Source organism: Conger conger, chromosome 12 (genome assembly GCF_963514075.1).
Source record: "Conger conger chromosome 12, fConCon1.1, whole genome shotgun sequence".
Lineage (NCBI taxonomy): Eukaryota > Metazoa > Chordata > Actinopteri > Anguilliformes > Congridae > Conger > Conger conger.
Genome location: NC_083771.1, coordinates 11,136,688 through 11,154,266, shown reverse-complemented (window position 1 = coordinate 11,154,266; position 17,579 = coordinate 11,136,688). Strand labels below are relative to the sequence as shown.

Sequence of the window (17,579 nt, the reverse complement as noted above, 5' to 3'; positions counted from 1 at the left end):
TTGATAGTAATGTGCACATCCACTGTAGGTTTGTGAGACAGACATCTTGACTAAAGTACTATGATGTGTATGAAAGTTATGATACACTCTTGCTGATGTTACCATTGAAAAATGACACAAAGACTACGGGATGCTGCCAAACAGTCCCATCATACATTAGTTTATTAGTCTACATGCCAGAGATGCAAATTCATTGTCTCTGAAAAATGTGCTAGCTCGATCCAGGCTCTTCATAAAAAGCTAGCCTCATCTTAATTCCAAGCATCACAGTGCTAGGAGAGAAAGCGTCCGGTCTAATGAAATATCGCAATTCCGGACGAACGCGGATATATCCGCCATCCACTGAAACCGAGGCCTTTGTGTCGTTGTTTCTACTTTATTTTTGTAAAGAGCGGGGCTGGCAGACGAGTGTAGAGAAAGGCTGGGTCTGGAGGATCATCCCAGCAGAGAGGGTCGCTTGATGCCAGCCCTCGGCTTTGTACGGCCGCTTTTAACGCGATTGCTTCAGACAATTCACCGCAGACCGACATCGAGGACTACACCTCTGGTGCACAATGCCAAACCTCCAAAGGTTCTCCGAGGCATTCATTCCTTGCCGAACGAGCTAGGTTTTGAAACAGCTGGTAGCTGGTTGACCAGTTCAGACCGGCTCCATACTCGACATGGTTTGACCAGCTCAAGCTTGGTTTTGAAACAGCTGCTCATAGCTGGAATTTACACCAGGGTTTTTATTTCAAAGGATCCTGTAGGGTGGCTTTCCTCCCTCTTTGTCTCTCATAAAGACGACTTTACCAAAATGTCATGTTCCAGATTCATCACGGTTGAATGGAATATCATTAGGGCAGAATATGAATTGCTGCGATGTCAGGTTCTAATTTTTAATAGTTCATACGCATAATTATCCAACCCCCTGGAGAATATACAGCATGTATCTTTTGAGCTGTTAATAAAAGGCTTGATTGGCCAGGTATTTACGCAGATCATCGCAGTCCCGCTGTTACCGGGAGACAGAGACAGCCGCCAAGTGGCCAAGAGAAGACCTTCCCCCGCAGTCTCTATTAAAACAGCCTGAATCATTTAATTAGCGCCTCATCTCGTTAGCCCTGCCTCAAACACCCTCCAGTATAAGAAAAGAAGCACAAGGATAAACTTCAAAATGGAAATCGAAAGAAAACATCAGTCTTTGGCAAGGTCATTTTTTGTGAGGGTGAAACTACAAGAGCTTGATCATAGAAATTAGTCAACAGTAAGACTGTATAAGCGCCACAGCCTATTGTTGATGGAGAGCATGGTTTCCTGTGTTTTTCATAACAGCCAGCAAATTGCAGGCGTTGTAACAACCAGAGAAGAAAAAGATTCCCAAGGCCTACCTGGGAAATCAGAAATACACAATCCAAATTCAATTTGAACCACCATTGTGGTGTTCCTCCTTCTTAAAAAAGATATACATTTGGAGTAGCAATTTTGTTGCGTAGCATTGGAGCAACAAGGACGGTGAACAGACTTAGCTTCAAGGCTAAAAGGATCATTGTTGTGACACTGCTATGTCCGTGTGTGCTGAAGGTATGTGAGGTCTGCGAGACGCCATGGCAAGGCCAGCAGCCACGCCGCGTGAAAACGCCACACCGCCATTGTTCATGAAGGCTGACTGCATCGCTGCATGCTGAGAGGAACATGTTCTTCATGTTCGTCATTGTGTTTAAATCTTTAACTGTCCTCCTCTGAGGGCAGTCATCACCGCCATGTTGGTCGTCAACATTGACGTCAACACCTACGCCCTCCTCTTCATTGTCATCATCATCATCATCCTCTTCATCACCCCCTCCTCTTCATTGTCATCCTCTTCATCACCATTGTTATCATTGTCGTCATCATCACAATTATTGTCATTATCGTCAATCATTGCTGCTGTCACCTGTCAATGATCTATTTTCTTGTGTTCTTCTAAAGCGAATATGGCAGCGTATTTGATCATTTATAGAATGTTTATGATACACTTAGTTTACAGCAAAAAGAGGAAGAGTAACATCAGTAATATTGATAAAGTGCAGCCAGATTCACAGTTACGTCAAAGTTCAAATATAAGCACAGTAATACAAACCACGGTGCCTGGTAGCATCCATAAAAACCACCTAAACCTATAGTATTTACATGGTGCCAAGCGATGATTCATACAATATTAATATCGTTTTCACCACAGTGTTTCTCCATGAATATCTGAACTGGGAGAGATAAATATGTCATCATCTCGATGGTTCTTTCTCTGAGCACCGAGTGTTACGGTCTTGCCTGCCCAGAGTCTCATCTGAACGCACTGCTCGGGGGTTTAATTACAGTCTAATGCCCAGTGACATTTTGTGAGCGGGCACAGTTAATTGTAGAGCATGCGATCACAGGGTTCACGTTCCCACCCCTCGATTGCACCGTTGCGCCAAGAATAGGAACGTGTGGAACTAGAGTGCCCGTTTCACCGTCCTCCCTCGGAGGAACTCCTATGATGCGAGAACAAAATAACAACAAAAACTGAACACTGCCGTGTTCTAAGGGTATCGTGAATTCACTTCCAGGTTCTAAAGAACTGTTTATGAAATCGAAGCTCTCTGAACTGTAGAACTGTTTATACATTCTGCCTAGGAATCCATGTGGAATAGTTTACCATGTTTTGAACAGTGGACACAGCAACACCCAATTGATGCTGTATTAAACCCAAGCATCTTCCCAGAATTCTCTTTCTTCTTGCTAAAATATTCAGTAACTTCCCTTCCCACTGTTGACGGGGGGAATTGAGGCACAATTAACACGTGTTGCGATATTAATGCTTCCATAAACACCTATGATCAATTTAATAAACAACCACATCTCCTGTTAATTACTTAATTATGGTTAATAGTTTAGGTTTAGGTGTTTGGTGAAGGAAAAGTTAGTTGCCATGGCTGCATCTGAACACTGTGTTTGAGTGCTTCCCTCCTACCTTTATCAGGTCTTATCAGGAGTGTAGAAAGAAGAAACAAAATGGCCGAAACCTCAGTGAGTCACTGCTCTTGTTTAAGATGGGGTCAATACATCAAGTGAATACCATGGTTTCTAGGGATACAAGTCACAAGCTATTCATTTGAGCAGAGCCAATAAAGATGACATGTGAATGTGTGTATGTGTCTGTGTGTGTGTGTGTGTGTGTGTGAGAGAGAGAGCCCTTGGTCCAATTGCAGGTACCCATGAGTGAAGTGCAGCCATGACCTGGGTCTATATAGTCCAGTGAACAGGAGAAGTCAAAGTTGCGTCAGATGGTCAGTCCTTAACACAGGATGTTACTGTATGGGCTGTATCTCTGCGTAAATAGTATCTCTGTCTGTGCTATCTGCCACAGGCTCAAGCCGGGTGTCCTTCTGTACCTCTGTGTAAAGAGTAACTCTGTCTGCACCCTGACTCATCGGGCTAAGCAGAGGGTTGTGTCTTGTCCAGGACACTTCTGCCCGAATGGGTTTGGTGTGCACGGCGCTTGGTCCGTGGGAGGTTAGTCGCTCAGAAGTTATGACACAAATCCGATGGGACTGTTTAGCGGCTCTTCACCGCTACATCGTGTAGCTGCTCCCTCCGATGCCCGCCCCTGTCCTGCCCGCTTGGCTCTCGCCGGCTGTCCGTTATCCGTGCGGATCCGGAGAGAGGCCGTAACGCCGGTCTCTGAGCTGAGGAGCGAAACACTGAATGACACCGCGGTTTCGCTCCGGCCGCTAACGCACACGGACCCTGTGCACGGCGAGGTGCTTACCGCCAGAGGCGGTGGGGACGGGGGGGATGGGGCGGGGGAAATGGATTGATAAACCAGGGCGGATATCGTGACCGCGGTGAACTGTGATCCGTCTCTGGGCTTCCCCTGGAGTGCGGCGCCGCCCTGGGTTGTGAACCGGAACGTTCCGTGGTCCGTTCCCGGGGCGACGGGCTGTAAGCGCAGGGACAACCTGGGACAGCTTTCGTAATATGCTCAATAACATCAATCTCCCTGTCTCTACCCTTACCCCTTTCTCTCCCTCTCTATCTCCCTCTCTCACTCCATCTCTGTCTTTCCCTCTCTCTCCCTCTTTATCTCTCTCCCCCTCTCTACCCCTACCCCTCTCTCTCCCTCTCTGTCTCCTTCTCTCGCTCCATCTATGTCTTTCCCTCCCTCTCCCTCTCCCTCCCCCTCTGTCTCTCCCTCTCTCTATCGCTCCCTCTCGCTGTATCTCTTTCTCCCCCTTTCTCTTTCCCTTTCTTTCTCTCTGTATGTGTGTGCGATTGAGAGAGAGATAGACTGAGGGAGGGAGAGAGACAGAGACACAGACAGAGGGAGAGAGATTATTAAAATAACAAATGACCAATAAATATGTTACGGGACACTGTCTGCGATGCACGACAGGGCTCAGTTGCCGGGGCGCAGTGGACCTCAGTGTCAACATAATCTGAACGCTGCCCGCGTTAAGCATTCACCACCTGTCCTCAGGGCTGCGGGCTAGCGCTGGGTTAGCCTCCATCTTAGAAAGCCCTTTCTTCCCCTCCCGTGCCCAGCCGTAGACCACCGCCAGAGGGGCAAACAGCCCCGCACAGCGCACTCATTATAACCCCGATAAAGCCCTCATTGATACGGGTCCGGCTGGAAACACAGCAGGGAGGCTCCAGGACCGCTGAATACGAGCGCTGTCCCCCCCCCCCCAGAATCGCCACGACGAGCCCAGCCCGGGATCAGAGACGGAGCCTCCCCCCTCTCTTTATTTCTTCTCCCCGTCTCTTCTCAGATCCGCGTTTAGCGCCGCGGCGTAGCGCGGCTCGTTATCAGCCCCTCTTTACCTCGAGATTTGTTGATGCGAAACCAGACACGGGGCAATTTGCATACATTTGTAGCCGTTCCCGGGGAAGGCAGTAATTAAAAAACGCTTAGGTTATTTTAATAGGCGCAGGGAGGGATTCACCTGTCGCCGGATCGCGACTTCGGCGAGGGAGGCACGCGCGCGGCCACGCAGATACAGTAGCCTAGCGGGGTTTTTTTGTTTTGTTGAAAAACACAAGAGCGCCGTGTTCTATTCAAACCAAATATCCCTCCCTGGCCTCAACCGCAGAGCTGTTCAATTATATTACATGTTATTTGACTGACGCTGAAGCGACTTACAGTTGATTAGACTAAGCGGGGGCCAATACCCCCCGGAGCAATGCGGGGTCGGGCCTTGCTCAAGGGCCCAGCGGCTGTGCGGACCTTATTGTGGCTACCCCGGGGATTGAACCACCGACCTTGCGGATCCCAGTCATGTACTTTAAGCACTACGCTGCAGGCTGACACTTAATCCCACCTCAGTCTGAAACGGTGCAGAGATTCTAATTGCTCTGGCACCCTCCGCACAGCTAGCGTGGGTCTCATGCAAGTAGACGTAATTGTATGCAGGAACCTACTGTTCTGAGCTTCCAGTTGACATTATCATTCTGACACCCCCCCCCCAAATCAGAACAACTGTAGCCTGTAAATCAGGGCTGCTACGGTTCTCTCTCCCCCCCGTGCGATTCAGAACGCGTCTCCCCGGAAATCAAAAGGACTCCGTCACCAGTGTCACCGTCAGTGCCACGGGTATTATTTCAGTCCATGAATACAAATCAGAGCTGGTCTATCCTGGGAAGGTTTCACATTACAAATGACTTGACCTCAGACGGTTAATAATCCTCGCCGTGTAAAAGTATCGGCGGGGAAAAAAAAAACGATGGGTTCATATAATTGCGATTTCATTGTTTCGATTCTTAACTGCAAATTAATATCTGGTCGGGGTCTTCTGTGATTACTCTCCTTACTACAGTTGGTAATAATGAGCTGTTATTACTGTTGGTTCTTCCACAGCATTTCTAAAATAATAAATAAGGGATACAAATGCAGAAAATATTAAAGATACTACCCCAGACAGCTCAACAACTCTCGGACTCAATAAGCACAAGAAGATCTAACACAGCAATTACATTTCATATATTATATTAAATATTAATACTATTGCTGAAAATGAATGCTTCAAATTCTCCTTGACATGAAACTAATAAATCCCTAATGCTGCATCTATACAAAATGTGCATTATAACAGCATATGGAACATATTAGTCGTGGAACAAAGAGTTTTTTTCTGCCCCCCCTTAACCGTTTAATCATAATTCGTCTACAGTATGCATTGTTCTAATTCTGTTCAGTGTTTCTAGTTACATGCTGCTGCTTTGTTCAAATGGCATAATCTGGACATTCCCTTTGAGCAGGGACAGACACATTTCAGATTTATATGCTTTGGTAATTGACAACTGAACTGGTGTTAGCATGACTCTTTATTTCTTCCGTATGTGAAGAAACCTTTTAATTTATTTTTATCATTAATATTAGTTTTTAGTGATTTTGGTGGTTGCTATCATTGTCAGATTGTCAATGGAGAATACCTTTTCTGGATATTGTTTATATGGAACAGTTGACAGCACGCATTCATGGTGTTAAGGACGGAAACGAAACATTTCTGTTCAGAAAACTATGGCTACTAAATAATTTTACTGTATTAAGTGAAAACAAAATATTTTTTGTGGTTGCTGCCCCGCTCCCCCTCCCCAGTCGGGGTTCGGCCAAAAGTCCGCTGTCGGCCGACTAATGGGCCGGCTGATGTGCGGGTTGACCCCCGGTCCTAACCCTGGCTCCCTCTCTGCGCCCCGGCAGGGAGTTTGCACGTTGGAAGGTGAGGAACACCGCCATCGAGCGGCGGGACCTGATCCGGAACCCCGTCCCTCTGATGCCGGAGTTCCAGCGCAGCGTGCGGCTGCTGGGGCGACGGCCGTCCACCCAGCAGTTCATCGACACCATCATCAAGAAGTACGGGACGCACGTCCTCATCTCCGCCACGCTGGGAGGTGAGGCTCCACGCCGTCTCCGACCCGCGACTCAAACCCCCTCTCCTCACCCTAAACCCCCCTCTCCTCACCCTAAACCCCCCCATCCCACCTTAAACCCCTCCCTCCCCACCTTAAACCCCCCCATCTCACCCTAAACCCCCTCTCCCCACCCTAAACCCCCACTCTTACCCCCCATCCTCACCCTAAACCCCCCTCTCCTCACCTTAAACCCCCCCATCTCACCCTAAACCCCCTCTCCCCACCCTAAACCCCCACTCCCCACTCTAACCCCCCCCCCCCCATCCTCAACCTAAACCCCCTCTCCTCACCCTAAACCCCCCCCACACTTTTACAGCTTACAGTTGATTAGACTAAGCAGGGGACAATCCCCCCCCGGAGCAATGCAGGGTTGAGGGCCTTGCTCAAGGGCCCAATGGCTGTGCAGACCTTATCGTGGCTACACTAGGGATCGAGCAACCGACTAAGTCATTTAGTTGACACCTTTATCCAAAGCGACTTACAGTTGATTAGACTAAGCAGGGGCCAGTCCCCCCTGGAGCAATGTGGGGTTAAGGGCCTTGCTCAAGGGCCCAACTGGGTCTGATCTTATTGTGGCCACGCTGGGACCTGAACCACTAACTTTCCAGGTCCCAGTCCCAGCCCCTAGGCCATAGGCAGCCCCTGTGAAATGCATCTGCTCTTCTTAACAAAATCCCCAGGAACGGCTGTTATGTCATTGGCTGTCTGAAATCATGTGACATTTATAAATCTGGGGCACACTATAAGTCCCTCTGGATAGGAGCGTCTGCTAAAAGGCTAAATGTACAGCAAACAGCAAATAAATAAATAAATCTTTGGTCCTTAATGTCTTGCATTACAGCAAGGCTCCATCATTGCAAGGCTGCCTTTCCCATCAATAGCACCCAAGGGCAGAGACTCCGTGCTTTTGGGGTCAGTCCGTATCTGACATTCATTCTGCAGTCAGCTCGTGTGTCGGGTGCTAAAACGATGGTGTCCGTTAGCTTCACCCGGGAATATAAAAGACGGTGTTCTGCATGGAGACAGGTCTCGCTCGAAACTTCAGTCCGTCAGCTTGCGTTCATCTCACTGCTAGACACACGAGCATCAGGTTACAATATCACATAACCGCACGCTTGCGTTGATGATTCTACACGGCGCTATAATTACGGCTTCTTGAGACGCAACGTTAAGAAGAATGTGATGCGCTGGCAGTTTTTTTTGTGTTTTAAACCATCTGGATGGAAACTTAACATTTTTACTTTTGTGATCCTGGAGAAACAATCGTTCTCTGTCCCAGATGATGAAATACATCTAAAATGAATATTAAAAATGAATGTGGAAGGAAAGAAAAAGGTCATATAAAAATGAAAAATAGGGAGAGGCTATTAGACGGATTAGGATGGCGGTTTCTCACCCAGGACAGAAGATATATTTTTCCCCTCCGGGGCATGGAAGGGCCAGAGGTCATCGAGGTGCGCATGAGAACACGCCGTTATGCGAACCGATAGCCCGCGATTGTGAGGAGAACTGGCCTGGAGGCCCGTGTCTATTACATTTAAACGCCGTGACAACCGAAGAGAGGACGCTGCTCGCTTTTCCGGCACATTCTCTTGAGTGTTTGCCCTCCAGGAACATTACTGTGCTCTCCAAACCGCCGGTCTGTCTGATGTACAGGCTCTCTGAAACGCTTGCGTGCGTGTGTACTCCCATAGGGGAGTGGAAATGACTCACTGATATCACTGGAAGAGGGCATTTCGGTCAATAACATGTTTCTCTTCTGAAAGCCCTTATGAACATGGGAGTGTCATGCACAGTTCATATACACTCAAGTGAGCACTTTATGAGTTATTTCTTTGACTTCTACTTGTAATGTTTCTGTATTTGTTCTGTATGTTTTCATGTTTATTCTTGTTTATGATTCATTTCCCATAGTACCTGGTTTATGTTTTCCCATTACAGTTCTCTATTGTCCTCCCTTGTTATGTCTACGTCTGAATGTTTATCAGTCTAGTCACTCCCCTGTCTGCGTGCCCCACTATTCGGGTGGTTACGGTAGTTTTTCGGGGTTCAACATTTTTTCTAAAACTCGCGATTCTTACTTCCTGCTTTTTCTTGATAGTTAAATGTTGTAAAGCACGATTCTTACTAACTACTACTAATCTAGGTTTTGTACAGTACTAATCCGATTAATACACTTACTGTCTGTCTAACTAACTAACTAACAACCACTTTTATTGGGTAGTTTAGAAATATTCACGAAACTAACTCACTAACGCTATCTCTTAGTATTTCTGCACTGTTCTCTAACTCCGCCTCCCTATGCTATCCCTGATTACCCGTTTAATTTCAGCGAAGTGTTCGCACCTGTCTCTAACTATCACTACGTCTTCTAACTATGCAAATGTCTACTCCCTAATCCGGAGCCGTATGTTTTGCATGTTTTGTTTCGTGCATCCAGTCCGCGTTTTCGTCTCCCTCCCGTTATTATGTCATTACCCTATTGTGTTTCCCCACCTGTTGTCCATTTGTTTAGCCCACCTTTTCCTCTGCCCCGCCTAGATTGTCACCTTCCCTCTTGTATTTAAACCTCAGTCTCAGTATGCTTCGTTGTCAGAACGTTGATCTTGATAAGTGCCGATTGTTTGTAAGCCTTGTTATAGAGATTCTTGAAAGACACCCCTTTGCCTTGACTTCGACTTTGCTTTTGCCCTGCTGTACCTTCGCCCTGTGATTTTCTGGATTTTGACCTCTCGCTTGTTTTTTCGACTATTCTTTTGCTTTTCGTTTTTGGCTGTGTTTTGGATCTCTTGGCTTGTGACTACTGACATTAAAACTACTCTTTTGGATTATCCTGTGGTCTGCGTCTGGGTTCCCTGGACCGTACATAACACTACTGCTGTAGACTATCCACTTAGAGTTATTGTTGTGTGTTCAGATATGCTCTTCTGCATACCACTGTTGTAACCTGTCACCTTCCTGTCAGCTGTAAGCAGTCTGGCCATTCTCCTCTGACCACTCTTAACAAGGCTTTTCTGTCTGCACCATTCCTTGCAAACTCTAAAGACTAGTGTGCATGAAAATCCCAGGAGATGAGCAGTTTCTTAGATACGCAAACCACCATTTTCCTCTGGATTGTTGCGAGTGATGGGTTGGGCTTGTAAATTGTTTTCATTCCAAATTTGGGGGGTAAAAACAAGAAGAAGAAAAGTGAAATGATCAGTGAAATTCTAAGCGAGTAGAAACATGCAGTAAAGAATGTTTTTTTCAGTGAAATTATACACCAGCTGTCAATCACTCACCAGGACAATGACGTGACCATGGGGACCTCAACTGTGACATCAAACATGACATCACCGCTCCTAAGGCAGTGCATCCCATAATGTTTACAGGAGTGCGGAGCCCCCCAGCATGTTGCCATGGCACCGTACATCACTTGTAATAAGTGTGCAATGGGGTCTCCGGGGGACTAAGTCATGTGACGCAGAAGTGCAGCCCATACCCACAAATCCATACTCTTCCAACCAGTTCAATTCAATTTAATTTGATTTGTATCACGCTTTTCACAGAAGACTGTCACAAAAACGCTTTACGGAGTAGCACAGAAGGCAATATAACATATCAGCCTTAAGCCCCAAGTAGCGTATGAGGCAGACAACTCCCATACGGGGGAGAAGAACCCTCAAACCACACCCTTACAGTGGCACGTGACACCTTATACGTCACGGTTTGGCTATCTCTTACGGAGATGCGCTCCGTATACAGTCCGTATGTTGTAAGTAATTCACTTCGATCGGCACCGAGGCATCCCAGACCACAATCTCGAGTTCAGGAATTGATGAAGCGTGCCCGCATCGAATATTATGTGACATTTTTATCAGCTGTGGTGGCAAGCGTTGTCACTTTATTAGAAATTACATTCATCATAATATTGCTCGGATCTGGTCTTCTGAAGCAAGGGGGGGCGACGCATCATTATTCAATAATGGTTTTTCATTTGCCCCGAGTAATTAGTCTAAGAACGTAGCACGCTACTCCCAGCTCGATATTACCCGTGTCCCTTCTCGCGATGACATCACTGCGGTACGATGATGGAGAACGCTATATCCTGTTTTTATATTGTGCTTTAGCAAAATAGTTCTCAGTTGGTAACAATATTGCTGTTGTTGATTTATGGATTTTCAGTCCGTTTAATTTGGTTGACTTATCAAAATAATAGCGGGGCGGTTTGGCACCGTGGGGTTTTTCCTTCGCAATCCGTCGGATTGAATTTGTCCCGTTTTCATATTTTCGTTCATGTCCTCGGTGCCGAGCGGGGGGAAATCACAGCTCTCCTCCGAGACGCGTGGGATATTTGTTGAATTAAATGCGTGGATATCCGCTCGCACCGCACGAACACAAAAGAATACAAAACGGAGACATTGGACGCCGTCCAGCTGCTTTTCAGCCTGACACGACCTCCGTGTTAAAACGCAGAGCCAGGTTCGCCGTATGCACAACGTTGCTTTGTTCAGTGCTGCTGTAGGTTTGATTCATAAGACGTTATCGACGGTGCGCTAAAGGGGTTCCGGGGGGGTTACGCTTAACAGAAAATCATTGTCCCCATTCTCCGTATGTTAAACGAGGGGCCGCGGTGTTCAAATGACCTTCCTTACCTCAGGGGGAGAGGAGATTGGATGAAGCGGCAAGCCTGTCGCGGTGACCTAACGGTGTGTCTGCCACCTACTATGACTTCGTCCCCCGGGCTCGAGTTCCAGCAGTTAAGCGACCAATCGCAATGCATCGCCGGGGGCAAAATAGCCAATCACGGTGCGGAGGTCCTAAATGCCTGTGACACGGCTCAGAGTGAGTTTCACAGCGGAACATTAAGGCGAGGGGCCATTTGGACTGCACGACGCCCCAGCATAGATAAACGATGATATTCTCCCGCTCCCACTCGCCCTTCACTTCCACTTTGCGGGAGGAAATGGCGTTCGGCCCTGTCGTTAAACGCTTTAGTGCGCTGCGGCGTTCTCTCGCTGCCACGGACAGGTCAATTATTCTGTGAGAATCTGTCATACGTCACTCAACCCAAGCTCTGGGCAGGGTCAACGAGCAAGTTTTATGCGCACACATTCGCACACACACTCGCGCGCACACACACACACACACACTCACACACAAACATGCATGCACACACACACACGCATGCACACACACGTACACTCAAATGCATTCACTCACACGTGTGCACACGCAGACGCACATGCACACACACACACACATGCACTCTCACACACACACACACACACACACACACACTCACTCACACACACACACACACACACACACACTCAACCGGGCTTATGCACAGAAAATGATGGGTTCGACACCAACATAAATGGCAACCGCATTCAAACTGTCAAAAGTCAATAGAATGGATGACAACAGTTGATTCATTTATTTGGCACAGTTCCAAGCAGAAATAATTATGAAGGTGTTTATTATGCAGGTCACAAAAAATTCTGCAAAAAGATTCAATATAAATGTAGAAAAAAAAAATGTTTTTAAGCTTCTCCAGACAGACACCTTTTATGTAGATCCAGAAACACAGGCAGGAAATGATGTCACGCTGCAAACAATGTCAGTGCTCTGCACTATCTCTGCCACAGAAAGACTAGTCATTATCTTGCTTGCCCATTAAAATCATTATTGAGTAATTTATCCATTATCTTTCTCAAAATACATTGTCTTTGATAGGCCAGTTATCTTCAACATTTTACGAGCAGTTCCAGGCGGGTCCTGCTTACATGTGCTGGGCTGTTGTCTGCCCGTCTCCATCTGATAAACACTGTTTTTGCCGTGAGATTTTAATGGTGCTTCAGTGGGAGTTTCATTTAATGCACTACATTATTGATGTGGATATCTGTGGTACAGGCCTAGATTCAAACAACATTTGATAAGCATAGATATTTGTATTTGCAATCCATAGTGTAGCCTGAAAATGCATGTAGAAAATACTAGAAAATGTGGTACATGACTGGGACCTGCAAGGTTGGTGGTTCAAGCCCTGATAAGATCCATGCAACTGTTGGGCCCTTGAGCTAGGACCTTAACCTTAACCCCACATTGCTCCAGGGTGGCATTGTCCCCTGCTTAGTCTAATCAACTGTAAGTCGCTTTGTATAAAAGCCGTCAGTTAAATAACAAATTAATATACTTGGGCCGGCATAGACTTAAATCAATTTGGCATGTAAACACGCAGTTACTTTCTTCACATGATGTAAGACGGTTGAAATGAAGAATTCACTTCAGAAATCTGTTTCAATAACTAAATGCATGTAACAAAAAAAAAATGTCTGTTAGCTACCACTTTAGCTTTCAGTACAACTTGCAATAAAGGATGTCTAACAAAACCTGCACTTCAAGATCATTTAAAGATGCAGTGCAGGATCTTTGCTATGAATTAGCCTTGTATATGCCATAGACTATAATGGCACTCATATAGTTATGTGTATAGATATTGTTGTGTTTTGTATTAGCTATTGTGTTGTTGTACTCGGGGTATTCTACCTGCCAACTGTGGTATGCTAGTTTGTAAGTTGATGTATACTTCAAGGGTTTCGATTGTATCTGTATGGTTACGCTAGGACTCGGAACCGTACTGTCCTCTCGGGTCCTCTTCACACATGTACTTGTGTTTGATCGGCACTTCGTTGTATGTCGCTCTGGATAAGAGCGTCTGCGAAATACCTTGTAACATAATGTAATGTAATGAATATGGAATGCGGAGAATGGAGGTTGGGAGATGTGTTTGCTACATGGAGAGAGAGCATGCATCCACACCAACTCACAAATCAAATCATAAATAGTATTCGCCCTTCCACCTCACAGGTTTTGGGCAAAAATAACAAACTAACACAACAAAGTAAAATAAAGCAAAACAGAGCAATATATTTCAGCTTGCACGGCTTTTCAGCTGAACATCTCCTCTGCTTCTCAGTGCCTGACGAAACTAACGAACAAACAAACGAGCAAACAATCTCCAACACAAAACTCCTTCCCTCAGCATGTGTGCCTGCTCTCAGCTGTAAGACACACCTGGGCGCCTGGACTGATTAGCCGCCTGTGTGTGTGTCCAAAACAAAATGCCACGTACATCCACAATTGACTATTTTCCCCATTTACATCAATGTAGTGATGCGCATAGAAATATGTTTTTTCTGCATGCCATTGAGTATTGTGTGAATGAATCTCTGTATTAATTCCGAAAATCAAGGAAAATGACTGAAAATAGGTCAAGACAGATGACCAGTAGAAGGTAGAAAAGACAATCCCTCTTCAAGGTGTTAGGGGTTATCCTAAGCACAGCAGCCACCACTGGGCAGGGTACTATTATCGGTGGCCCATCGATATGCCTGTGTTTACAACCACAGTTTTGTGAGTTTTTTTTTTACCACAACAGTTACATTCATATTTTGGGCAGAGGTAAGGCCTAATCCTGATTGGATCCAGGCTCTTGGTAGCTTGGCGTTGATGGCGGACCCCTGAGGCACGGCGTGAGTTTTGCGCTCTTCTCCCTGCAGGTGAGGAGGCGCTGACCATGTTCATGGCGAAGAGCAAGCTGGACAGGAGGTCGATGAACGCCACGCAGGGCGTGGAGGCGCTGCACCAGCTCGCCTCGTCCTACTTCATCGACCGCGACGGGACCATGAGGAAGCTGCACGAGATCCAGATCTCCACCAACGCCATCAAGGTAACCGCCTAACCCTAACCCTAACCCCAACCCTAACCACCAACGCCATCAAGGTAACCGCCTAACCCTAACCCCAACCCTAACCACCAACGCCATCAAGGTAACCGCCTAACTCTAACCCTAACTCTAACCACCAACCGCCCCGTAATCCTTACCCACGCCCAAACCCCCCCCGACCCCTACAAATTCTCCCAATCGTCTCCCCCGCTTCCCGTTGCCGTGAGTGACAGACGGGCGGAGGCTTCGTGGCAGGCGGGGGCAGACGGATAGCGGAAAGTCTAGCGCGGCTAAATTAAGCAGCGTCGACACTGGCTGCTGAGTCAGTGCTGGGGGGGCGGAGTGGGGGCGGGGGGGGCAGGGGGGGTGAATTTCACTCACGCAGCAGAACATTGCAGATACGCTCCAGCTGCGTCTCGCGCCGTTACGGAGCAGGAAGCCGGCGGATGTCCTCTCTGGGCACCGGGAGACCTGCGGGTGCATTGTGGGATACGGTGCCTCCGTGACTCCACCCCTGTCGCCGTCACCGCTTCCCCCCTGGTGTCGAGCGCATCGTTACCCGGGGTTCTGGATTATTAATAATTTCATTTGCCTAATGCTCTAACTAGATTCCGAACGCGTCTGCCGCTGACAGCCTCGTCTGAAGACGTCTGATTCACCGTCTCTGGAGGAGAGCAGCGCTACGCACTCCTTTAAGTATTTATCTTCAGGAAATGTTTCTTCTAAATTATTTTTCCCAAACAGCGCCGCTTTAATAAGGCTCATATCACTGCTGCTGATTTTGATTAATAGCAAAACGTTTTATGTTATTTTTAAAGGAGTAATGAAGACGTGTAGCGAGTGGTAAACGGACGGCCCGTACGCGGGCCAAGCTACTTAAACTGAATGAAAAGGATTGTAAAAAATGGAGGAGGTTTTACAAAGCTGGGCCACATCCAAGCGTTCTCCACAAGAAGTACTGTGCGCAGCTAAACGAGGCCCTTTGCATCGATTCCCCAAATTAAAAACGGGATTAATCAGGTTTGACAGCGAGGGGAAGAAAAGAAAGATAAAATAAAACTAGCTCCCAGCATGATACGATTATAAGCACAGGTTCTCTCCGAAATGCTTTAATCCGGAACAGTCCGCGCAATCCCAGATGGCCTGGCTCTGTAAACAGGAAGCAGCAGAAACGGGGTCATTCTGCCCTCTCATAGGAGAGCGCTAGCGTAACGAGTCGGAGATTTGGGAGTCCGAGGTGGGATTTGAACCCTGGCCTCTCGCTCGTACAGAGATTTGTTCGACAAACGCGTTACCGGTCGGCAAAAGGCAAAATCGGCCCTAGCCAAGGGCCACAACGTTATTTGAATTATTTTGGGTTATGTCATCAGGGAGTCTATGTTGCTCTTCACACTGCCTTTACTGGGAAACTAGTGGAGCTAACCTCACTACATTAGCACCTCTGATCCTCCAGGAAGACTGACTCAGACATGCACCCTGTCCCGTCCTGTCCCATAGGAGAGAGGGGTAGCCTCTGTGGTCCTCCAGGAAGGCTGTGACTGAGACGGACGCTAGCACGTCCGTGAATCCTGCTCCAGGATTAGATGCTCCACTTTCACTGCCAAAGGAAAGAAAAGCGTGTCATGGGTTTGTGGAGGGGGATGAAAGAGATATTTCCTTTCATGCGTTCCACAACTTTTTGGCAGAACTTTTTGTGTGATTATATATTTTTTCCTCTTTTATCCATAGAGGATTAAGCCTACTGCATAGAATGCTTTCGGTCTTGTAACACATTCACACGCACACACACACTCAGACACGCACACTCACTCTTACACAGAAACACAGACACTCTGACACTCACACACTCACACTCTCTCTCACACTCACACTCACACTCACATAGACCCTCTGACACTCACTCACACTCACACACACTCACTCTCTCACACAGTCACACACACACACACACACTCTCTCTCTCTCTCTCTCACACACACACACACACACACACACTCACTCTCACACACAGTCACACACACTATCTCACTCTCACACACACACACTCTCTCACTCACACACACACACAGAGCTACTCTCTCTCACTCTCACACACACACTCTCTCTCTCACTCACACACACACACAGAGCTACTCTCTCTCTCTCTCTCACACACACACACACACACACACACACACACACTCTCTCTCTCACTCTCACTCTCTCTCAGAAGCTCTCCTGACTTCACCGGGCTCAACGTTAGCCGGCTGCACTTCTAGCCCACCGGCCGTCGTGAGGGAACTAGCCTCTAGACGCTCCAGTATATTAGTGCGAGTATTTAAGAGACAAATGAACAGCAGGAGCTGTGAGAAAGAGAAGGGCCTGAGAACCAGGGGAGGGGGGGCTGTCACCCCCAGCTATATTTATCAAAGCCTCTCCCTCCACTCCTGCAGCATTAAACCGGCTGGAGAGGGCCCGGCTGACTCCCAGCGTTAATCAAAATGAAGACATTCCGCTCCTGTCGCCACGGCGCCGAGAGCAGTCAGCTCCTCTCCCGGCTTCTTCTTCTTCTCTTCTTCTTTTATAATATCCCGAAAGAGAAAGTTGTCTGCTTGATCCAACGAGTCCTCCTTACCCCAGCGATCCCAAACATCGCTTTGTTGCCAGTCCGCTTTGAAGAAACTGGCGAACCTTTACGCACTCAGGCAATAAAGAGAAACTGCTTCTTGTTTTCGACCCAAACGGTCCCAGACCGGCGCTTCAGCTGTTTGTGTGTGTGTGTTTTAGTTTTTTTACGCGTTCTCCCGTGACACCGGAATGGTTTTATTGCCTCTTCTCTCTCTCCTCTCGATTCGAAATGCCCCTGGACGGAGCTGCGCCCGTTCACGTTGCGCTTCGCGGTTTAGACGCGGTCAGAACAGACACCGGGAGATCTAAATGGAGGCTGGGGGTTATTTATTTATGTTCCCGAGCTTGACAG

The 17,579-nt window shown here is 47.3% G+C and overlaps 1 protein-coding gene across 1 annotated transcript in view; it reads left to right on the top strand.

Moving 5' to 3' along the window:
* Positions 1-17,579, top strand: part of brinp1 (bone morphogenetic protein/retinoic acid inducible neural-specific 1) — a 125,957-nt gene that overhangs the window by 65,481 nt on the left and 42,897 nt on the right. Inside the window, exons 3-4 of the mRNA XM_061215932.1 lie at positions 6,698-6,888; positions 14,454-14,623. Of these exons, the coding sequence (XP_061071916.1) occupies positions 6,698-6,888; positions 14,454-14,623 (361 nt within the window). The remainder of the gene's footprint in view (positions 1-6,697; positions 6,889-14,453; positions 14,624-17,579) is intronic.